This window comes from Hyla sarda, chromosome 8 (genome assembly GCF_029499605.1).
Source record: "Hyla sarda isolate aHylSar1 chromosome 8, aHylSar1.hap1, whole genome shotgun sequence".
In the NCBI taxonomy this organism is placed as follows: Eukaryota; Metazoa; Chordata; class Amphibia; order Anura; family Hylidae; genus Hyla; species Hyla sarda.
In genome coordinates this window covers 13,123,361-13,148,455 of record NC_079196.1, presented here as the reverse complement: position 1 = coordinate 13,148,455, position 25,095 = coordinate 13,123,361, and the positions used below count along the sequence as shown (strand labels likewise).

The following is a 25,095-nucleotide window of genomic DNA, read 5'->3' as shown; positions in this document are numbered from 1 at the left end:
GTAGAGTATCACACATGATGAAATTAGATACATGGTTTAGTAGAGTATCACACATGATGATATTAGATACAGGGTTGAGTATCAGACACACATGATGAGATTAGATACAGGGTTTAGTAGAGTATCACACATGATGAGATTAGATACAGGGTTTAGTAGATTATCACACATGATGAGATTAGATACAGGGTTTAGTAGAGTATCACACATGATGAGATTAGATACAGGGTTTAGTAGAGTATCACACATGATGAGATTAGATACAGGGTTGAGTATCACACATGATGAGATTAGATACAGGGTTGAGTATCACACATGATGAGATTAGATACAGGATTGAGTATCACACATGATGAGATTAGATACAGGGTTTTGTAGAGTATCACACATGATGAGATTAGATACAGGGTTTAGTAGAGTATCACACATGATGAGATTAGATACATGGTTGAATATCACACATGATAACCTTATATACAGTAGAGAAGCCCCGCATGCAGTATCACGTGACGCAGTCCTGGGGGTTGTGGAGCGCATGCGCAGTAGTGGCTTGGAGGCCGCGCTCCCCTGGTCGCTTGGAGACTGTTGCCGGGCAGCGGAGGCCGCGTCACTGCAACTTCCGGCCGCCGACGCCGTCAGGTAAGGCCGGGAGACCCTTGCACCGACACCGGGGGCTGAGGGAAGGTTTACCGGTCACATACTCCGCTCATCACCACCGGCAGCCTGTACATAACATCCCGGGGATTCCCGCCGTCCTCCAACTCCATACTGAACCACAGCTGGGAGTAGTACATAACCCATCCTCCTATATATACACAACTACTACACCACCCATCCTCCTATATATACACAACTACTACACAACCCATCCTCCTATATATACACAACTACTACACCACCCATCCTATATATACACAACTACTACACCACCCATCCTCCTATATATACACAACCACTACACCACCCATCCTCCTATATATACACAACCACTACACCACCCATCCTCCTACATATACACAACTACTACACCACCCATCCTCCTATATATACACAACTACTACACCACCCATCCTCCTATATATACACAACCACTACACCACCCATCCTCCTATATATACACAACCACTACACCACCCATCCTCCTACATATACACAACTACTACACCACCCATCCTCCTATATATACACAACTACTACACCACCCATCCTCCTATATATACACAACCACTACACCACCCATCCTCCTATATATACACAACCACTACACCACCCATCCTCCTACATATACACAACTACTACACCACCCATCCTCCTATATATACACAACTACTACACCACCCATCCTATATATATACAACTACTACACCACCCATCCTAAATATACACAACTACTACACCACCCATCCTCCTATATATACACAACTACTACACAACCCATCCTCCTATATATACACAACTACTACACCACCCATCCTCCTATATATACACAACCACTACACCACCCATCCTCCTACATATACACAACTACTACACCACCCATCCTCCTACATATACACAACTACTACACCACCCATCCTCCTACATATACACAACTACTACTACACCCATCCTCCTATATATACACAACTACTACAACACCCATCCTCCTATATATACACAACCACTACACCACCCATCCTATATATACACAACTACTACACCACCCATCCTCCTATATATACACAACCACTACACCACCCATCCTCCTATATATACACAACTACTACTACACCACCCATCCTCCTATATATGCACAACTACTACTACACCACCCATCCTCCTATATATACACAACTACTACTACTACTACTACACACATCCTCCTATATATACACAACTACTACTACACCCATCCTCCTATATATACACAATTACTACACCACCCATCCTCCTATATATACACAACTACTACTACACCACCCATCCTCCTATATATGCACAACTACTACTACACCACCCATCCTCCTATATATACACAACTACTACTACTACTACACACATCCTCCTATATATACACAACTACTACTACTACACCCATCCTCCTATATATACACAACTACTACACCACCCATCCTCCTATATATACACAACTACTACACCACCCATCCTCCTATATATACACAACTACTACTACACCCATCCTCCTATATATACACAACTACTACAACACCCATCCTCCTATATATACACAACCACTACACCACCCATCCTCCTATATATACACAACCACTACTACACCCATCCTCCTATATATACACAACTACTACTACACCACCCATCCTCCTATATATACACAACTACTACAACACCCATCCTCCTATATATACACAACCACTACACCACCCATCCTCCTATATATACACAACCACTACTACACCCATCCTCCTATATATACACAACTACTACTACACCACCCATCCTCCTATATATACACAACTACTACACCACCCATCCTCCTATATATACACAACTACTACACCACCCATCCTCCTATATATACACAACTACTACACCACCCATCCTCCTATATATACACACAACTACTACACCACCCATCCTCCTATATGTACACAACTACTATACCACCCATCCTCCTATATATACACAACTACTATACCACCCATCCTCCTATATATATATACACAACTACTATACCACCCATCCTCCTATATATATATATATATATATACACAACTACTACACCACCCATCCTCCTATATATACACAACTACTACACCACCCATCCTCCTATATATATACACAACTACTACACCACCCATCCTCCTATATATATACACACAACTACTACATCACCCATCCTCCTATATATATACACAACTACTATTACACCCATCCTCCTATATATACACAACTTCTACTACACCCATCCTCCTATATATACACAACTACTACTACACACATCCTCCTATATATATACACAACTACTACACCACCCATCCTCCTATATATACACAACTTCTACTACACCCATCCTCCTATATATACACAACTACTACACCACCCATCCTCCTATATATACACAACTTCTACTACACCCATCCTCCTATATATACACAACTACTACACCACCCATCCTCCTATATATATACACAACTACTATACCACCCATCCTCCTATATCTACAACTAGTACTCCCCTGATCCTCTATATAATAATAATTAATAATAATAATTTATTTATATAGCACCTACAGATTCCGCAGCGCTTACAATTATGGGGACAAACAAAGACAAGTATCAGACATAATATTACACAATAACTATTCAAACAAGAGGTGGGGGGATATGTTGGGGGGATATGTTGGGGGGATATGTTGGGGGGATATGTTGGGGGGATGTGTTGGGGGGATGTGTTGGGGGGATATGTCGGGGGGGATATGTCGGGGGGATGTTGAGAATATGTTGAGGCCCATTAGAGACTGTTATAGTCCTGTCTGAAGAGATGTTTTTAGGCCACGTTTGAAGCTGTGGACGTTGTTGTTGAGTCTGAGGGATTGAGGGATAGAATTCCAGAGAACCGGTGCAGCACGAGTGAAGTCTTGGAGACGGGAGTGAGAAGTTGGGATTATAGAAGATGTTAGTGTGAGGTCATTAGCAGATCGGAGAGAACGTGTAGGATGGTAGACGGAGGTGAGAGAGGAGATGTAGGGAGGTGCAGCATTGTGGAGAGCTTTGTGTGTGAGACTGAGGATTTTGTACTGTATTCTGGACTGAATTGGTAACCAGTGTAGTGACTGGCACAGGGAGGAGGCGTCGGTGTAGTGACTGGCACAGGGAGGAGGCGTCGGTGTAGTGTCTGGCACAGGGAGGAGGCGTCTGTGTAGTGTCTGGCACAGGGAGGAGGCGTCGGTGTAGTGACTGGCACAGGGAGGAGGCGTCTGTGTAGTGACTGGCACAGGGAGGAGGCGTCGGTGTAGTGACTGGCACAGGGAGGAGGCGTCTGTGTAGTGACTGGCACAGGGAGGAGGCGTCGGTGTAGTGACTGGCACAGGGAGGAGGCGTCGGTGTAGTGACTGGCACAGGGAGGAGGCGTCGGTGTAGTGACTGGCACAAGGAGGAGGCGTCAGTGTAGTGACTGGCACAGGGAGGAGGCGTCGGTGTAGTGACTGGCACAGGGAGGAGGCGTCGGTGTAGTGACTGGCACAGGGAGGAGGCGTCGGTGTAGTGACTGGCACAGGGAGGAGGCGTCGGTGTAGTGACTGGCACAGGGAGGAGGCGTCGGTGTAGTGACTGGCACAAGGAGGAGGCGTCAGTGTAGTGACTGGCACAGGGAGGAGGCGTCGGTGTAGTGACTGGCACAGGGAGGAGGCGTCGGTGTAGTGACTGGCACAGGGAGGAGGCGTCGGTGTAGTGACTGGCACAGGGAGGAGGCGTCGGTGTAGTGACTGGCACAGGGAGGAGGCGTCGGTGTAGTGACTGGCACAGGGAGGAGGCGTCGGTGTAGTGACTGGCACAGGGAGGAGGCGTCGGTGTAGTGACTGGCACAGGGAGGGGGCGTCGGTGTAGTGACTGGCACAGGGAGGAGGCGTCGGTGTAGTGTCTGGCACAGGGAGGGGGCGTCGGTGTAGTGACTGGCACAGGGAGGAGGCGTCGGTGTAGTGTCTGGCACAGGGAGGAGGCGTCGGTGTAGTGACTGGCACAGGGAGGAGGCGTCGGTGTAGTGACTGGCACAGGGAGGAGGCGTCGGTGTAGTGACTGGCACAGGGAAGAGGCGTCGGTGTAGTGACTGGCACAGGGAGGAGGCGTCGGTGTAGTGACTGGCACAGGGAGGAGGCGTCGGTGTAGTGTCTGGCACAGGGAGGAGGCGTCGGTGTAGTGTCTGGCACAGGGAGGAGGCGTCGGTGTAGTGACTGGCACAGGGAGGAGGCGTCGGTGTAGTGTCTGGCACAGGGAGGAGGCGTCGGTGTAGTGTCTGGCACAGGGAGGAGGCGTCGGTGTAGTGACTGGCACAGGGAGGAGGCGTCGGTGTAGTGACTGGCACAGGGAGGAGGCGTCGGTGTAGTGACTGGCACAGGGAAGAGGCGTCGGTGTAGTGACTGGCACAGGGAGGAGGCGTCGGTGTAGTGTCTGGCACAGGGAGGAGGCGTCGGTGTAGTGACTGGCACAGGGAGGAGGCGTCGGTGTAGTGTCTGGCACAGGGAGGAGGCGTCGGTGTAGTGTCTGGCACAGGGAGGAGGCGTCTGTGTAGTGACTGGCACAGGGAGGAGGCGTCGGTGTAGTGTCTGGCACAGGGAGGAGGCGTCTGTGTAGTGACTGGCACAGGGAGGAGGCGTCGGTGTAGTGACTGGCACAGGGAGGAGGCGTCGGTGTAGTGACTGGCACAGGGAGGAGGCGTCGGTGTAGTGACTGGCACAGGGAGGAGGCGTCGGTGTAGTGTCTGGCACAGGGAGGAGGCGTCGGTGTAGTGACTGGCACAGGGAGGAGGCGTCTGTGTAGTGACTGGCACAGGGAGGAGGCGTCGGTGTAGTGTCTGGCACAGGGAGGAGGCGTCGGTGTAGTGACTGGCACAGGGAGGAGGCGTCGGTGTAGTGACTGGCACAGGGAGGAGGCGTCGGTGTAGTGTCTGGCACAGGGAGGAGGCGTCGGTGTAGTGTCTGGCACAGGGAGGAGGCGTCGGTGTAGTGACTGGCACAGGGAGGAGGCGTCGGTGTAGTGACTGGCACAGGGAGGAGGCGTCGGTGTAGTGACTGGCACAGGGAGGAGGCGTCGGTGTAGTGACTGGCACAGGGAGGAGGCGTCGGTGTAGTGACTGGCACAGGGAGGAGGCGTCGGTGTAGTGACTGGCACAGGGAGGAGGCGTCGGTGTAGTGACTGGCACAGGGAGGAGGCGTCGGTGTAGTGACTGGCACAGGGAGGAGGCGTCGGTGTAGTGACTGGCACAGGGAGGAGGCGTCTGTGTAGTGACTGGCACAGGGAGGAGGCGTCGGTGTAGTGTCTGGCACAGGGAGGAGGCGTCGGTGTAGTGACTGGCACAGGGAGGAGGCGTCGGTGTAGTGACTGGCACAGGGAGGAGGCGTCGGTGTAGTGACTGGCACAGGGAGGAGGCGTCGGTGTAGTGACTGGCACAGGGAGGAGGCGTCGGTGTAGTGACTGGCACAGGGAGGAGGCGTCGGTGTAGTGACTGGCACAGGGAGGAGGCGTCGGTGTAGTGACTGGCACAGGGAGGAGGCGTCGGTGTAGTGACTGGCACAGGGAGGAGGCGTCGGTGTAGTGACTGGCACAGGGAGGAGGCGTCGGTGTAGTGACTGGCACAGGGAGGAGGCGTCGGTGTAGTGACTGGCACAGGGAGGAGGCGTCGGTGTAGTGACTGGCACAGGGAGGAGGCGTCTGTGTAGTGACTGGCACAGGGAGGAGGCGTCGGTGTAGTGACTGGCACAGGGAGGGGGCGTCGGTGTAGTGACTGGCACAGGGAGGAGGCGTCGGTGTAGTGACTGGCACAGGGAGGAGGCGTCGGTGTAGTGACTGGCACAGGGAGGAGGCGTCGGTGTAGTGACTGGCACAGGGAGGAGGCGTCGGTGTAGTGACTGGCACAGGGAGGAGGCGTCGGTGTAGTGACTGGCACAGGGAGGAGGCGTCTGTGTAGTGACTGGCACAGGGAGGGGGCGTCTGTGTAGTGACTGGCACAGGGAGGAGGTGTCGGTGTAGTGTCTGGCACAGGGAGGGGGCGTCGGTGTAGTGACTGGCACAGGGAGGGGGCGTCTGTGTAGTGACTGGCACAGGGAGGGGGCGTCGGTGTAGTGACTGGCACAGGGAGGGGGCGTCGGTGTAGTGACTGGCACAGGGAGGGGGCGTCGGTGTAGTGACTGGCACAGGGAGGAGGCGTCGGTGTAGTGACTGGCACAGGGAGGAGGCGTCGGTGTAGTGACTGGCACAGGGAGGAGGCGTCGGTGTAGTGACTGGCACAGGGAGGAGGCGTCGGTGTAGTGACTGGCACAGGGAGGAGGCGTCGGTGTAGTGACTGGCACAGGGAGGAGGCGTCGGTGTAGTGTCTGGCACAGGGAGGAGTCGTCGGTGTAGTGTCTGGCACAGGGAGGAGGCGTCGGTGTAGTGTCTGGCACAGGGAGGAGGCGTCGGTGTAGTGACTGGCACAGGGAGGAGGCGTCGGTGTAGTGTCTGGCACAGGGAGGAGGCGTCGGTGTAGTGTCTGGAGAGGAAGATGAGTCTGGCTGCGGCATTAAGGATGGACTGGAGAGGAGAGAGTTTGGCCTATTAGTAAAGGGTTACAGTAGTCCAGGCGGGAGGGAATCAGAGCAATAATGAGAGTTTTAGCAGTTTCAGTAGTAAGAAACGGGCGGATTCTTGAAATGTTTTTGAGATGCAGGAGACAAGAACGTGAAAGAGACTGAATATGGGGAGTGAGAGACAGATCAGAGTCAAGTATAACTCCAAGACAGCGAGACTGCTGCCCGGGAGTTATGGTAGTTATGGTACTACCATAACCACATACCGAGATGGAAATGTCAGGGGTAGGTACAGGATCAGTTGATGGAGAAAAGACAAGAAGTTCTGTTTTCGAAAGATTTAGTTTCAGATATAAAGAGGACAAGATGTCTGAGACGGCAGAGAGACAGTCACTGGTATTCTGTAGGAGTGCAGGGGGGATGTCTGAGACGGCAGAGAGACAGTCACTGGTATTCTGTAGGAGTGCAGGGGGGATGTCTGAGACGGCAGAGAGACAGTCACTGGTATTCTGTAGGAGTGCAGGGGGGATGTCTGAGACGGCAGAGAGACAGTCACTGGTATTCTGTAGGAGTGCAGGGGTGATGTCTGAGACGGCAGAGAGACAGTCACTGGTATTCTGTAGGAGTGCAGGGGTGATGTCTGAGACGGCAGAGAGACAGTCACTGGTATTCTGTAGGAGTGCAGGGGGGATGTCTGAGACGGCAGAGAGACAGTCACTGGTATTCTGTAGGAGTGCAGGGGGGATGTCTGAGACGGCAGAGAGACAGTCACTGGTATTCTGTAGGAGTGCAGGGGTGATGTCTGAGACGGCAGAGAGACAGTCACTGGTATTCTGTAGGAGTGCAGGGGGGATGTCTGAGACGGCAGAGAGACAGTCACTGGTATTCTGTAGGAGTGCAGGGGTGATGTCTGAGACGGCAGAGAGACAGTCAATGGTATTCTGTAGGAGTGCAGGGGTGATGTCTGAGACGGCAGAGAGACAGTCACTGGTATTCTGTAGGAGTGCAGGGGTGATGTCTGAGACGGCAGATAGACAGTCACTGGTATTCTGTAGGAGTGCAGGGGTGATGTCTGAGACAGCAGAGACAGTCACTGGTATTCTGTAGGAGTGCAGGGGGGGATGTCTGAGACGGCAGAGAGACAGTCACTGGTATTCTGTAGGAGTGCAGGGGTGATGTCTGAGACGGCAGAGAGACAGTCACTGGTATTCTGTAGGAGTGCAGGGGGGATGTCTGAGACGGCAGAGAGACAGTCACTGGTATTCTGTAGGAGTGCAGGGGGGATGTCTGAGACGGCAGAGAGACAGTCACTGGTATTCTGAAGGAGTGCAGGGGGGATGTCTGAGACGGCAGAGAGACAGTCACTGGTATTCTGTAGGAGTGCAGGGGGGATGTCTGAGACGGCAGAGAGACAGTCACTGGTATTCTGTAGGAGTGCAGGGGGGATGTCTGAGATGGCAGAGAGACAGTCACTGGTATTCTGTAGGAGTGCAGGGGTGATGTCTGAGACGGCAGAGAGACAGTCACTGGTATTCTGTAGGAGTGCAGGGGGGATGTCTGAGACGGCAGAGAGACAGTCACTGGTATTCTGTAGGAGTGCAGGGGTGATGTCTGAGACGGCAGAGAGACAGTCAATGGTATTCTGTAGGAGTGCAGGGGTGATGTCTGAGACGGCAGAGAGACAGTCACTGGTATTCTGTAGGAGTGCAGGGGTGATGTCTGAGACGGCAGATAGACAGTCACTGGTATTCTGTAGGAGTGCAGGGGTGATGTCTGAGACGGCAGAGAGACAGTCACTGGTATTCTGTAGGAGTGCAGGGGTGATGTCTGAGACGGCAGAGAGACAGTCACTGGTATTCTGTAGGAGTGCAGGGGTGATGTCTGAGACAGCAGAGACAGTCACTGGTATTCTGTAGGAGTGCAGGGGGGGATGTCTGAGACGGCAGAGAGACAGTCACTGGTATTCTGTAGGAGTGCAGGGGGGATGTCTGAGACGGCAGAGAGACAGTCACTGGTATTCTGTAGGAGTGCAGGGGGGATGTCTGAGACGGCAGAGAGACAGTCACTGGTATTCTGAAGGAGTGCAGGGGGGATGTCTGAGACGGCAGAGAGACAGTCACTGGTATTCTGTAGGAGTGCAGGGGGGATGTCTGAGACGGCAGAGAGACAGTCACTGGTATTCTGTAGGAGTGCAGGGGGGATGTTTGCGGAGGAGGAGGTATAGAGTTGGGTGTCATCAGCGTAGAGGTGGTACTGGAAACCAAATCTACTGATTGTTTTTCCAATGGGGGATGTGTAGAGTGAAAAGAGTAGAGGACCCAGGACCGATCCCTGGGGAACCCCGACAGCAAGGGGAAGAGGAGAAGAAGTAGAGCCAGAAACGAGACGCTAAAGGAGCGGCCAGAGAGATAGGAGGAAAACCAGGCGAGAGCAGAGTCCTTGAGACCGATGGAGCAGAGACTACTGAGGAGGAGTTGGGGATCCACAGTGTCAAAAGCCGCAGAGAGGTCCAAGAGAATCAGTAAAGAGAAATTGCCATTTGATTTGGCCGTCAGAAGATCGTCAGTGACTTTGGTTCGGGCCGTTCCTGTGGAGTGAAGGGAGCGGAAACCAGACTGTAAGGGGTCAAGGAGAGAGTTCTCGGAGAGATAGCGGATAAGGCGGGAGTAGACCAAGCGTTCCAGGAGTTTGGAGATAAAGGGGAGATTTGAGACGGGTCGATAGTTGGCTGCACAGGACGGGTCCAGAGATGGTTTTTTTCAATAGTGGGTTATGATAGAGTGTTTGACGGAGGAGGGAAAGACCCCAGAAGAGAGGGAGAGGTTAAAGATTTTAGTTAGGTGACAACTGATAGCAGGAGAGACTGGATGAGGTGTGAAGGCATGGGGGTCACTAGAGCAGGTAGTGGGGCGGGCGGAGGAGCCGGGAAACCTTATCCTCCGTTACAGGCTCAAAGACTGAGAGGGATGAAGAGGAGACGTGGCTGGGAATTGGATCCGAACTTTTAGGGGACTGGGAGAGGATTTCATCACGAATGTCATTGATTTTAGTTTACTACTTCTCTTCCCCTGGTCCTCTATATACTACTACTACTCCCCTGATCCTCTATATACTACTACTACTCTTCCCCTGATCCTCTATATACTACTACTACTCTTCCCCTGATCCTCTATATACTACTACTACTCTTCCCCTGATCCTCTATATACTACTACTACTCTTCCCCTGATCCTCTATATACTACTACTACTCTTCCCCTGATCCTCTATATCAGTGTTTCCCAACCTTTTTCGGGTCGGGGCACACCTCGAAAAAAAAAAATTCCGCGGGGCACCGCTACAGAGATTGACGAGCAAAAAAAAAAGGGGGGGAAATGGTAAAAAATGCAATGCACTATATCTATTTATCAGTGGGCATGTAGTTTAAAGTGCTGCTTTATACAGCAACTCACCAATGACGTCTTCTCTAATTTGCAATGTTGTCTTCTCTTCTCCATCTGGTCTGGGCCATCATCACGATTTCTTCCACACACAATTCTTCACCGTTAAACCTGCAAAACAAATCTATTAGGCGCCAAACTTTTTTTTAAATGGGTGACAGAGGGGTGTAGAAGAGTGTACATGGGTGACAGAGGGATGTAGAGGGGTGGACATGGGTGACAAAGGGGTTTAGAGGAGCGTACAGAGGGGTGTACAGGAGCGTACATGGGTGACAGAGGTGTAGAGGAGTGGACAGAGGGGTGTAGAGGAGCGTACATGGATGACGGGTGTAGAGGAGTGTACATGGGTGACAGGGGTGTAGAGGAGTGGACAGGGGGGTGTAGAGGAGTGTACATGGGTGACAGGGGTGTAGAGGAGTGGACAGAGGGGTGTAGAGGAGCGTACATGGGTGACAGGGGTGTAGAGGAGCGGACAGAGGGGTGTAGAGGAGCGTACATGGGTGACAGGGGTGTAGAGGAGCGTACATGGGTGACAGGGGTGTAGAGGAGTGGACAGGGGGGTGTAGAGGAGTGTACAGAGGGATGTAGAGGAGTGTACATGGGTGACAGGGGTGTAGAGGAGTGGACAGAGAGGTGTAGAGGAGCAGACAGGGGTGCAGAGGAGCGTACATGGGTGACGGGTGTAGAGGAGTGGAGAGAGGGGTGTAGAGGAGCGTACATGGGTGACTGGGGTGTAGAGAAGCAGACATGGGTGACAGGGGTGTAGAGGAGTGGACAGAGGGGTGTAGAGGAGCGTACATGGGTGACGGGTGTAGAGGAGTGGACAGAGAGGTTTAGAGGAGCGAACAGAGGGGTGTAGAGGAGCGTACATGGGTGACAGGGGTGTAGAGGAGTGGACAGAGGGGTGTAGAGGAGCGTACATGGGTGACAGGGGTGTAGAGGAGTGTACAGAGAGGTGTAGAGGAGTGGACATGGGTCGACAGGAGGGTGAACATGGATGACAGAGGGATTACAGAAGGGTGTACGGGGGTGACAGGGATGACAGGAGGGTGGACATGGGTGATGGGGGGTGAACGGGAGTGAAAGGGATGACAGGAGGGTGGTGGACAGGGGTGACAGGAGGGTGGATGAGGGTGAACATGGGTGACAGGAGGGTGGACGGGGGGGTCGGGGGTTACGGGAGTGAAAGGGATGACAGGAGGGTGAACATGGGTGACAGGAGGGGGGGGGCGGACTGGGTGACAGGGGGGTGTGGACATGGGTGACGGGGGGGGTGTGGACATGGGTGACGGGGGGGGGGGGCGGACTGGGTGACGGGAGGGGGGGCGGACTGGGTGACGGGGGGGGGGGCGGACTGGGTGACGGGGGGGGGGCGGACTGGGCGACGGGGGGGGTGAACATGGGTGACGGGGGGTGAACATGGGTGACGGGGGGTGAACATGGGTGACAGGAGGGGGTGAACGGGAGTGAAAGGGATGACAGGAGGGTGAACATGGGTGACAGGAGGGGGGGGGGCGGACTGGGTGACAGGGGGGTGTGGACATGGGTGACGGGGGATGTGAACATGGGTGACGGGGGATGTGAACATGGGTGACGGGGGGGGTGGACACGGGTGACGGAGGGGGGGGGTGGACACGGGTGACGGAGGGGGGGGTGGACACGGGTGACGGAGGGGGGGGGTGGACACGGGGTGACGGGGGGGGGTGGACACGGGTGACGGGGGGGGGGTGGACACGGGTGACGGGGGGGGGTGGACACGGGTGACGGGGGGGGGGGTGGACACGGGTGACGGGGGGGGGGTGGACACGGGTGACGGGGGGGGGTGGGCACGGGTGACGGGGGGGGGGGGGTGGACACGGGTGACGGGGGGGGGTGGACACGGGTGACGGGGGGGGTGGACACGGGTGACGGGGGGGGGGGTATACAGTGGACCCGGGTGATGGCGGGGGGAGGGGGGGGTTGGACAGGGTTGAGAAGGGGTAACAGAGGGGGGAAAGGGTACAGTACCTTAAGCAAGCCGGTCCGCGCAGCTTGCAGGTCCACGGCAGGCACGGGAGTCCGGCGCAGGTGAAGATCGTTCCGCCCCAGGGACCCATTTTCGGCCCACTGCACCGCAAGGTAGAAGGGGGACGCAGTGGGGAGGGGGACACAGGGGATGCAGTGGGGAGGGGGACACAGGGGACGCAGTGGGGAGGGGGACACAGGGGATGCAGTGGGGAGGGGGACACAGGGGACGCAGTGGACGCAGTGGGGAGGGGGATGCTGTGTGCGCAGTGCGCACGCAGGCTTCCCTTCCCCCCTGCGCCGCCAGTCATAAGCGCGCAGGCCGGGGCGGGATATTTAAAAAAAATAAAATTAAATTAAAAAAAATTAAATTTTTTTTAAAAAATGACAGCAAAATCCCGCGGCACCACGGCCAGTGGCGAACGGCACACACGTGTGCCGCGGCACCGCGGTTGGAAATCACTGCTCTATATACTACTACTACTCTTCCCCTGATCCTCTATATACTACTACTACTCTTCCCCTGGTCCTCTATATACTACTACTACTCTTCCCCTGATCCTCTATATACTACTACTACTCTTCCCCTGAGCCTCTATATACTCTTCCCCTGATCTTCTATATACTACTACTACTCTTCCCCTGAGCCTCTATATACTACTACTACTCCTCTTCCCCTGAGCCTCTATATACTACTACTACTCCTCTTCCCCTGAGCCTCTATATACTACTACTACTCCTCTTCCCCTGAGCCTCTATATACTACTACTACTCTTCCCCTGGTCCTCTATATACTACTACTACTCTTCCCCTGGTCCTCTATATACTACTACTACTCTTCCCCTGATCCTCTATATACTACTACTACTCTTCCCCTGATCCTCTATATACTACTACTACTCTTCCCCTGATCCTCTATATACTACTACTACTCCTCTTCCCCTGAGCCTCTATATACTACTACTACTCCTCTTCCCCTGAGCCTCTATATACTACTACTACTCTTCCCCTGGTCCTCTATATACTACTACTACTCTTCTCCTGATCCTCTATATACTACTACTACTCCTCTTCCCCTGAGCCTCTATATACTACTACTACTCCTCTTCCCCTGAGCCTCTATATACTACTACTACTCTTCCCCTGGTCCTCTATATACTACTACTACTCTTCCCCTGATCCTCTATATACTACTACTACTCTTCCCCTGATCCTCTATATACTACTGCTACTCTTCCCCTGATCCTCTATATACTACTACTACTCTTCCCCTGAGCCTCTATATACTACTACTACTCTTCCCCTGAGCCTCTATATACTACTACTACTACTCTTCCCCTGATCCTCTATATACTACTACTACTCTTCCCCTGAGCCTCTATATACTACTACTACTCTTCCCCTGAGCCTCTATATACTACTACTACTCTTCCCCTGAGCCTCTATATACTACTACTACTCTTCCCCTGAGCCTCTATATACTACTACTACTCTTCCCCTGATCCTCTATATACTACTACTCTTCCCCCTGAGCCTCTATATACTACTACTACTCTTCCCCTGAGCCTCTATATACTACTACTACTCTTCCCCTGAGCCTCTATATACTACTACTACTCTTCCCCTGATCCTCTATATACTACTACTACTCTTCCCCTGATCCTCTATATACTACTACTACTCTTCCCCTGATCCTCTATATACTACTACTACTCTTCCCCTGAGCCTCTATATACTACTACTACTCTTCCCCTGAGCCTCTATATACTACTACTACTACTCTTCCCCTGAGCCTCTATATACTACTACTACGCTTCCCCTGATCCTCTATATACTACTACTACTCTTCCCCTGATCCTCTATATACTACTACTACTCTTCCCCTGATCCTCTATATACTACTACTACTCTTCCCCTGATCCTCTATATACTACTACTACTCTTCCCCTGAGCCTCTATATACTACTACTACTACGCTTCCCCTGATCCTCTATATACTACTACCACTCTTCCCCTGATCCTCTATATACTACTACTACTCTTCCCCTGATCCTCTATATACTACTACTACGCTTCCCCTGAGCCTCTATATACTACTACTACTCTTCCCCTGATCCTCTATATACTACTACTACTCTTCCCCTGATCCTCTATATACTACTACTACTCTTCCCCTGAGCCTCTATATACTACTACTACGCTTCCCCTGATCCTCTATATACTACTACCACTCTTCCCCTGATCCTCTATATACTACTACTACTCTTCCCCTGATCCTCTATATACTACTACCACTCTTTCCCTGAGCCTCTATATACTACTACTACTCTTCCCCTGATCCTCTATATACTACTACTACTCTTCCCCTGAGCCTCTATATACTACTACTCCTCTTCTCCTGATCCTCTATATACTACTACTACTCTTCCCCCTGAGCCTCTATATACTACTACTACTCTTCCCCTGAGCCTCTATATACTACTACTACTCTTCTCCTGATCCTCTATATACTACTACTACTCTTCCCCTGATACTCTATATACTCTTCCCCTGATCCCTACCCCTTCTATATACATTGCCCCCTCCACTGCTCCCTATATAAACCTTGCCCAGTGCAATAGAAAAAGTAAGTGACCCCCATGGACTTCCTGGATTTCTGCGTTGATCACTAATAACACGTGATCACATTTTTTTCTAAGGCCGCGTTCACATCCGTTTTTTGTCCTTCTCTGGTTCGGATACATTGACAAAATGTCGGAATAGGGCGCCAACATTACAGGGACAGGCGGGGGGCCCACGGGAACATTAGTCAGTATCTATGTTTTGGGCCGTTGAATGGGGGCCCTGTTCCCCTCCGTGTAAGGATATGTCCGCGCCCTATTTGGACATTTTGCCAATGTTACCGAACCACAGGAGGGCAAAACTGTGTGTGTGAATACTCCCCAAGTTACAATTCTAGAGAAGCAGAATGTGAATATATAACACACACAGTTGTATCCTTCACGTCTTATGTTGAGCGCATTGAGTAAACCTCCACAGGGCAGGGAGACAAAGTGAAACCAGTGTTACTGACTTCTTCAAGAGCAAAGTGTCAAGTGCGGAGATCACGGGGGCTTTACCGACCATAGCTAAAGATCTGGGCAGTGTTTACCAACCAGTGTGCCTCCAGATGTTGCAAGACTACTACCCCCAGCATGCCGGCTGTATTTTTGCAATAGCTGAAGTAGTGTTTCCCAAACAGGGTGCCTCCAGCTGTTGCAAAACTACAACTTCCAGCACGTCCATCTCGCACCTTGCTTGGGAAATACTGCTCCAGCTGTTGGAAAACTACAACTCCCAGCATGCCCAGCTTTCACCCTGATTGGAAAACACTGCCACAGCTTTTGCAAAACTCCCAGCACGCCCAGACAGCCTTTGCAACAGCTGGAGGCACCCTGTTGGGGAAACACTGCTCCAACTGTTGCAAAACTACAGCTGCCAGCATGCTCGGACAGCCTTTGCAACAGCTGGAGGCACCCTGTTTGGGAAACACTGCTCCTGCTGTTGCAAAACTACAACTCCCAGCATGCCCAGACAGCCAAAGGCTGTCTGGGCATGCTGGGAGCTGTAGTTTTGCAACAGTTAAAGCAGTGTTTCCTAAACAGGGTGCCTCCAGCTGTTGCAAAGCTACAACTTTCAGCATGCTCGGACAGCCAAAGGCTGTCTGGGCATGCTGGGAGTTGTAGTTTTGCAACAGCAGGCATGCTGGGAGCTCTGTTTCCAACCAGGGTGCAAACTGGGCATGCGGGGATTTATAGTTTTGCAACAGCTGCAGGCACCCTGCTTGGTATTCTCTGGTCTACGGACAACTAAAAACATTATTTTATTTTTTTTGCAATTAATGCAGAAATCCAGATAATCCCGAAGGGTTCACTTACTTTTATGTGCACAGATATGTCTCCGGTATGAATCCTCTCTCTCTCTCTTCTTTCGCTGCTGACGGGATCAGGGTTATGGCGGCAGCACGTGAGGAGGTGACAATGTATGAAGATGAAGTCAGGTAACGTATAGACCCCCCCCCCCGGCGGCCATGACACCTGGACCTGTTATACCCGCTGTGTCCCCCTTAGTGTAGATTGTCCCTGCAGGTAGTCGTCCTCCTCACCTGGACTGATCCTCTTTACTGTATAATCTGATCAGCCTCCTGTCTCCCTCCTCCCTTCACCTGCAGATCCCATTACGGCCGCCTGGAGAAGATGACCGACCTTGTGGCCGTGTGGGAGGTCGCGCTCAGTGACGGGGTCCACAAGATTGAGTTTGAGCACGGAACGACATCAGGGAAACGCGTGGTCTACGTGGACGGGAAGGTGAGTGCGGCCACCGACTGCTCCTTACCGGGGGCGCCATCTGCTACTGATCACAGAAACGCTGGATAGGAAATGAAAGCTGCACTGGCATTGGTAGAAGTGGGAAACAAAGACAGTTTCCCTTATTATAAAACAGCAGAATAGTGAGTGCAGCTCTGGAGGATAAAATATAACGTCACAGCAGAATAGTGAGTGGAGCTCTGGTGGTGACTGGAGGATAAAGTATAACGTTACCGCAGAATAGTGAGTGGAGCTCTGGTGGTGACTGGAGGATAAAACATGATGTAACAGCAGAATAGTGATGGGAGTGGAGGCTTTGTGCTGCAGCAGTGTGGAGCAGATATATGGTATGAGGATGATGAGAGTAGTGTCTTGTAGTATGAGGATGATGAGTAGTGTCTTGTAGTATGAGGATGATGAGTAGTGTCTTGTAGTATGAGGATGATGAGAGTAGTGTCTTGTAGTATGAGGATGATGAGTAGTGTCTTGTAGTATGAGGATGATGAGAGTAGTGTCTTGTAGTATGAGGATGATGAGTAGTGTCGTGTAGTGTGAGGATGATGAGTAGTGTCGTGTAGTATGATTATGAGAGTAGTGTCGTGTAGTGTGAGGATGATGAGTAGTGACGTGTAGTATGAGGATGATGAGTAGTGTCGTGTAGTGTGAGGATGATGAGTAGTGTCGTGTTGTATGAGGATGATGAGTAGTGTCGTGTAGTGTGAGGATGATGAGTAGTGTAGTGTAGTATGAGGATGATGAGTAGTGTCGTGTAGTGTGAGGATGATGAGTAGTGTCGTGTAGTGTGAGGATGATGAGTAGTGTCGTGTAGTATGATTATGAGAGTAGTGTCGTGTAGTGTGAGGATGATGAGTAGTGACGTGTAGTATGAGGATGATGAGTAGTGTCGTGTAGTGTGAGGATGATGAGTAGTGTCGTGTTGTATGAGGATGATGAGTAGTGTCGTGTAGTGTGAGGATGATGAGTAGTGTAGTGTAGTATGAGGATGATGAGTAGTGTCGTGTAGTGTGAGGATGATGAGTAGTGTCGTGTAGTGTGAGGATGATGAGTAGTGTCGTGTTGTATGAGGATGATGAGTAGTGTCGTGTAGTGTGAGGATGATGAGTAGTGTCGTGTAGTATGAGGATGATGAGTAGTGTCGTGTAGTGTGAGGATGATGAGTAGTGTCGTGTAGTGTGAGGATGATGAGTAATGTCGTGTAGTGTGAGGATGATGAGTAGTGTCGTGTAGTGTGAGGATGATGAGTAGTGTCGTGTAGTATGAGGATGAGAGTATTATCGTGTAGTATGAGGATGATGAGAGTAGTCTCGTGTAGTATGAGTATGATGAGAGTAGTGTCTTGTAGTATGAGTATGATGAGTAGTGTCGTGTAGTATGAGGATGATGAGAGTAGTGTCGTGTGGTATGAGGATGAGAGTAGTGTCGTGTAGTATGAGGATGATGAGAGTAGTGTCGTGTAGTATGGTGAGGATGATGAGAGTAGTGTCGTGTAGTATGGTGAGGATGATGAGAGTAGTGTCGTGTAGTATGGTGAGGATGATGAGAGTAGTGTCTTGTAGTATGGTGAGGATGATGAGAGTAGTGTCGTGTAGTATGGTGAGGATGATGAGAGTAGTGTCGTGTAGTATGGTGAGGATGATGAGAGTAGTGTCGTGTAGTATGGTGAGGATGATGAGAGTAGTGTCGTGTAGTATGGTGAGGATGATGAGAGTAGTGTCGTGTAGTATGGTCAGGATGATGAGAGTAGTGTCGTGTAGTATGGTCAGGATGATGAGAGTAGTGTCGTGTAGTATGGTGAGGATGATGAGAGTAGTGTCGTGTAGTATGGTGAGGATGATGAGAGTAGTGTCGTGTAGTATGGTGAGGATGATGAGAGTAGTGTCGTGTAGTATGGTGAGGATGATGAGAGTAGTGTCGTGTAGTATGGTGAGGATGATGAGAGTAGTGTCGTGTAGTATGGTGAGGATGATGAGAGTAGTGTCGTGTAGTATGGTGATGATGAGAGTAGTGTCGTGTAGTATGGTCAGGATGATGAGAGTAGTGTCGTGTAGTATGGTGAGGATGATGAGAGTAGTGTCGTGTAGTATGGTGAGGATGATGAGAGTAGTGTCGTGTAGTATGGTGATGATGAGAGTAGTGTCGTGTAGTATGGTGAGAATTGATCCAGGTCGTCCTCACTCTCTTCTCTCGGTGATCAGGAAATCATCAGGAAGGACTGGATGTTTAAACTGGTTGGGAAGGAGACGTTTCCGGTGGGAGCCTCGCAGATGAAGGCCACCATCAACATCGACGCCGTCAGCGGTTTTGCCTATGAGTACACCCTGGAGGTAAACGGCAAAAGCCTTAAGAAATACATGGAGAACCGATCCAAGACCACCAACACCTGGGTGCTGCACGTGGATGGAGAGGACTGCCGGGTGGTGCTGGGTAAGAGCCCCCCCCCCACATTTATCCTCTCCTCGTATTAAAAGGGTACTCGGGGTCTTTTTTTTTTTTTTTTTTTTTATGAACTGGTGCCAGAAAGTTAAACAGATTTGTAAATTATTGAAGTAAAAATAAATGCTACCATTCACCTCTAATACCAGAAAAACTGATACACGATGATTGTAAATGAAGGTAATAATTGGAACTGTGCTTCAAATTTATGATGAAAACAGAATTGTATTTATTGATATAAAACAACCGCTAGTACAGTGGTCTTCAAACTGTGGCCCTCCGGATGTTGCAAAACTACAATTCCCAGCATGCCCGGACAGCCGTTGGCTGTCCGGGCATGCTGGGAGTTGTAGTTTTGCAACAACTGGAGGGCCACAGTTTGAAGACCCCTGCGCTAGTAGAATAAAATGTGTCATATAATAGAACAATGTATCAAATAATGCCTCCTTAGGGTGGGTTCACACTACGTTTTGTCCCATACGGGAGCGCATACGGCAGGGGGGAGCTAAAAGCTCGCGCTCCCGTATGTCACCGTATGCGCTCCCGTATGTCATTCATTTCAATGAGCCGACCGGAGTGAAACGTTCGGTCCGGTCGGCTCATTTTTGCGCCGTATGCGCTTTTACAACCGGACCTAAAACCGTGGTTGACCACAGTTTTAGGTCCGGTTGTAAAAGCGCATACGGCGCAAAAATGAGCCGACCGGACCAAACGTTACACTCCGGCCGGCTCGTTGAAATGAATGACATACGGGAGCGCATACGGTGACATACGGGAGCGCGAGCTTTTAGCTCCCCCCTGCCGTATGCGCTCCCGTATGGGAGAAAACGTAGTGTGAACCCAGCCTTACACAGGGCCCTTGTGGGGAGGAAAAAATGTTCTAGAATGACTACAATAAAAATTAAAAGTTATTAAAATGTTGCAACACCGCAGAGAGTCCCTCATCCTAAAGTCCGTCAAGGATATAATGGCGTTAGCAGATTGTAGGTATAGTATCCAAGTCCGCGTTCACATGTGTTTGTTCAGCATATATCTACCGGCTTGGGAAGATAGATGTGCAGGGTTCTGGAGCTGTTCTGCTGTCCGTCCCGCACCGGCGACTGGTCCGTCCGCCACAGACCTAAGGATGCCACCGATCACGGAGGTAGATGTTGGCACTCCGGTGATGGAAACAAGGCTCGTGTTGGGAATCTTGGCCCCGGCCTCTAACAACGTCCGGGACTCGTGGCTAATAGAGCGCTGCACTGATCGCGGTGCCGAGCGCTATTAACCCTTTAGACGCAGCGTTCAAAGTTGAACGCCGCGTCTAAAGTGAAAGTAAAACAATGCCGGTTAGCTCAGGGGGCTGTTCGGGATCTCTGTGGCGAAATCGCGGCATCCCGAACAGCTGTAAGACACGAGGAGGGTCTCCTACCTGCCTCCATGCTGTCCGATCACCGAATTACTAAAAGATCCAGGCATGAACAGTCAAGCGGCAGAATCATCGATCAGTGGTTTCCTATGAGAAACCATTGATCAATGTAAACGATCAGTGTGAGCAGTTATAGCCCCACAATGATCAGTGTAAGACATCAGTGTGTGCAGTGTTATAGGTCCCTATGGGATAACAAAGATCAGTGTGTGCAGTATTATAGGTCCCTATGGGATAACAATGATCAGTATAAGAGATCAGTGTGTGCAGTGTTATAGGTCCCTATGGGATAACAATGATCAGTATAAGAGATCAGTGTGTGCAGTGTTATAGGTCCCTATGGGATAACAATGATCAGTGTAAGACATCAGTGTGTGCAGTGTTATAGGTCCCTATGGGATAACGATGATCAGTGTGTGCAGTGTTATAGGTCCCTATGGGATAACAATGATCAGTGTGTGCAGTGTTATAGGTCCCTATGGGATAACAATGATCAGTGTTTGCCGTGTTATAGGTCCCTATGGGATAACAATGATCAGTGTTTGCAGTGTTATAGGTCCCTATGGGATAACAATGATCAGTGTTTGCAGTGTTATAGGTCCCTATGGGAGCTATAACACTGCAAAAAAAAAGTGAATAAAGATCATTTAACCCCTTCCCTAATAAAAGTTTGAATCACCCCCCTTTTCCCATGTAAAAAAAAAAATTTGTGTAAATAAACATATGTGGTATCGCCGCGTGCAGACATGTCCGAATTATAAAAATATATCGTTAATTAAACCGCATGGTCAATGGCGTGCGCGCAAAAAAATTCCAAAAAGTCCAAAATAGCGTATTTTTGGTCACTTTTTATATCATGAATAAAAACGATCAAGAAGTCCTATCAATGCAAAAATTGTACCGTTAAAAACTTCAGATCACGGCGCAAAAAATGAGCCCCCATACCGCCCCATACGCAGAAAAATAAAAAAGTTATAGGGGTCAGAAGATGACATTAAATGTATAAATTTTCCTGCATGTAGTTATGATTTTTCCCAGAAGTGCGACAAAATCAAACCTATATAAGTAGGGGATCATTTTAATCGTATGGACCTACAGAATAATGATAAGGTGTCATTTTTACCGAAAAATCTACTGCGTAGAAACGGAAGCCCCCAAAAGTTACAAATTGGCTTTTTTTTTATTTCAATTTTGTCTCACAATGATTTTTTTTTCCCGTTTCACAGTAGATTTTTGGGTAAAATGACCGACGTCGTTACAAAGTAGAATTGGTGGCGCAAAAAATAAGCTTCATATGGATTTTTAGGTGCAAAATTGAAAGACTTGATTTTTTTTTAAAGGTAAGGAGGAATAAACGATAATGCAAAAACGGAAAAAACCCCGGTCCTTAAGGGGTTAAGGTTAGTCCTGTAATATCTATACAGGGGGCAGAGCTACAAATCCTCTGCCTGTAACCACCAGAAGGGGGAGCTGTTGCAAAACTACAACTCCCAGCATGCCCGGACAGCCAACGGCTGTCCGGGCATGCTGGGAGTTGTAGTTTTGCAACAGCTGGAGGCACCCTGGTTGGGAAACAATGATCCATATAGAAAGGGCCTTGGATGTTTCCGTGAAAGTGAGAAGGGAAGTCTAGATGCTTTACACTGCAGGCTGCATCCAATATGAGGACAATAGTAATGGTTACCAGCAGGGGGCACCAGCATCACATTTGGGTCATTCATTGGTAGGGGGACGATCATAAATCTGTATCTCTGACGATTTTTATGGGTTTTTTTTTTCAGAGAAGGACACAATGGACGTCTGGTGCAATGGTCGGAAGCTGGAGACTGCGGTAAGTGAGCGGCCATGATGCTGCGCTACTGAAGTCACTGGTCAGAGTTGCAGTGTAAAGTATGGTGGACAGAAGAGAAGTCTGCGCCTGTGACGCCTCTGATCTCCGCTCTTCTGTATTACTGTCCGTTTCGTGTTGTTGTCTCGCTGTTGTCAGCCATGTCTTCCTGTCCGTGTTATCTCTGACACTTTTCTTCCTTTTCTACAGGGAGAGTTTGTAGACGACGGTACCGAGACGCATTTCACCATTGGCGACCGCGACTGCTGCATTAAGGCGGTGAGCAGCGGCAAACGCAGAGAAGGCATCATCCACACGCTGATCATGGACGACCGGGAGATTCCTGAGAGCACAGAGTAACATGCGCCGGCGTCCATTGCTCAGGGATCCCCCGCCCTCTGCTCCTCCGTCCCTGCAGGACACGGTATCTGTGCGGTGGCTTTAGCCGTCCGGCGCCGCTGATCTCCTGCAGTGTTTAGTGCAGACATTAGTGGACATAGCCCCGGATCTCAGCGCCAGGAGCCGCACACACCTAATAACCTCCTCTTCCTCCAGCCGCCCGGAGGGGCACAAACTTCTCGTCTTCAGAGGAATTTATTTTCTTGATACAAAATAAGTTTTTGTTTTTTCACTTTTGTTGGATGAATCTTCTTTATTGTTACAAAATGCGTCAGAAACAAAAGATTTGTCATAACTGTACGACTAAGTCCTCTGTGCTGATCCCGCTGTTACATCATATCCTCCAGAGCTGCACTCACTATTCTGCTGTTACATCATATCATATCCTCCAGAGCTGCATTCACTATTCTGCTGTTACATCATGTTATCCTTCAGAGCTGCACTCACTATTCTGCTGTTACATCATATGTTATCCTTTAGAGCTGCACTCACTATTCTGCTGTTACATCATGTCTTATCCTCCAGAGCTGCATTCACTATTCTCCTGTTACATCATGTTTTATCCTCCAGAGCTGCACTCCGTATTCTGCAGTTAAATCATATCTTATCCTCCAGAGCTGCACTCAATATTCTGCTGTTACATCATGTCTTATCCTCCAGAGCTGCACTCACTATTCTGCTGTTACATAATGTCTTATCCTCCAGTCACCTCCAGAGCTGCACTCACTATTCTGCTGTTACATCATGTCTTATCCTCCAGTCACCTCCAGAGCTGCACTCACTATTCTGCTGTTACATTATGTCTTATCCTCCAGTCGCCTCCAGAGCTGCACTCACTATTCTGCTGTTACATCATGTCTTATCCTCCAGTCACCTCCAGAGCTGCACTCAATATTCTGCTGTTACATCATGTCTTATCCTCCAGTCATCTCCAGAGCTGCACTCACTACTAGAAGAGCCACAAGGTGGATAGCACTGTTCTGTATTGAGAGGTTATGAGATTATACTGCATAAGCCTGAAGAGCAGAATAGTAAGTGCAGCTCTGGAGGGACATGATCTAACAGCAGAAAAGTGAGTGCAGTTCTGGAGGATAAGACAGGATGTAATGGCAGAATAATGGGTGCAGCTCTGGAGGATAAGACAGGATGTAACAGCAGAATAGTGAGTGCAGCTCTGGAGGATAAGACATGATTGTAACGGCAGAATATTGAGTGCAGCTCTGGAGTATAAGACAGGATGTAACGGCAGAACAGCGAGTGCAGCTCTGGAGGATAAGATATGAGGAAACAGTAGAATAGTGAGTGCAGCTCTGGAGGATAAGACATGAGGAAACAGTAGAATAGTGAGTGCAGCTCTGGAGGATAAGACATGTTGTATTTATAGAATAGCGACAAAAGCTCCGGAAGGATAATACATAATGTCAGAGCAGAATAGTGATTGCAGCTCTGGAGGTGACTGGAGGGTAAGATATGATGTAACGGCAGAATAATAAGTGCAGCTCTGAAGAATAAGACATGGGGTAATAGATTAACTGAATCCACTTCAGAGGAGAAATTCTGACTATAAAGGGTTAATATCCATCCTGGCTGCACACCCCTCCTTGTGCTGGCAGCTTCCCTGGAGAGGCACAGCTGTTATTGTAAGGGGAGGTGGCCTCCATATTGTACTGTGCAGCCGACACTCTCCGCTCCGGTGATGTCACGTTCGCGTCTTTCTGTCTCAGATTTTTATCATGTTTCACACTGTAAATATTCTATTCTAGGTATTTTTTTTATATTTTCTTGTCTGATCACGAATCCCAATGAATGTAGATCTCCTGGATGACGTCCGCTGTTGTGTGATTTAACTCCTGATAAGACTTCGCTGCAGCTTTGTAGGTGAGCGGTGACAGGGTAAACAATCCCAGCTACTACTGTAGACCGATACATGGTAGGCAGCTGACAGCTACCGCTCCTAGTGTTTCCCAACCAGTG

The 25,095-nt window shown here is 50.0% G+C and overlaps 1 protein-coding gene across 3 annotated transcripts; it reads left to right on the top strand.

The window, feature by feature from the left end:
- Positions 1 to 499: 499 nt before the first annotated feature.
- Positions 500 to 24,285, top strand: FAIM (Fas apoptotic inhibitory molecule). 3 transcript variants are annotated; one of them, XM_056535407.1, is made up of 6 exons: positions 697 to 752; positions 16,672 to 16,722; positions 16,894 to 17,029; positions 19,246 to 19,474; positions 22,676 to 22,725; positions 22,933 to 24,284. In XM_056535407.1, exons 2-6 carry the CDS (start codon positions 16,676 to 16,678, stop codon positions 23,080 to 23,082), a joined length of 612 nt encoding a protein of 203 aa, XP_056391382.1. In that variant the 5' UTR covers positions 697 to 752; positions 16,672 to 16,675; the 3' UTR covers positions 23,083 to 24,284. The 3 variants fall into 3 exon arrangements, with proteins under 3 accessions (XP_056391381.1, XP_056391383.1, XP_056391382.1); XM_056535406.1 differs by lacking the exons at positions 697 to 752; positions 16,672 to 16,722 and adding an exon at positions 500 to 639; XM_056535408.1 differs by lacking the exon at positions 16,672 to 16,722 and having other exon boundaries at positions 671 to 752; positions 22,933 to 24,285.
- Positions 24,286 to 25,095: the final 810 nt, after the last annotated feature.

Bases quoted from the DNA above. Each gene is read 5' to 3' on its own strand.
- FAIM (XM_056535406.1), top strand. From the start codon at position 536: ATGCGCAGTAGTGGCTTGGAGGCCGCGCTCCCCTGGTCGCTTGGAGAC. The intron at 17,030-19,245 runs GTGAGTGCGGCC...CTCGGTGATCAG, and splicing joins TGGTCTACGTGGACGGGAAG to GAAATCATCAGGAAGGACTG. The intron at 22,726-22,932 runs GTAAGTGAGCGG...CCTTTTCTACAG, and splicing joins GTCGGAAGCTGGAGACTGCG to GGAGAGTTTGTAGACGACGG.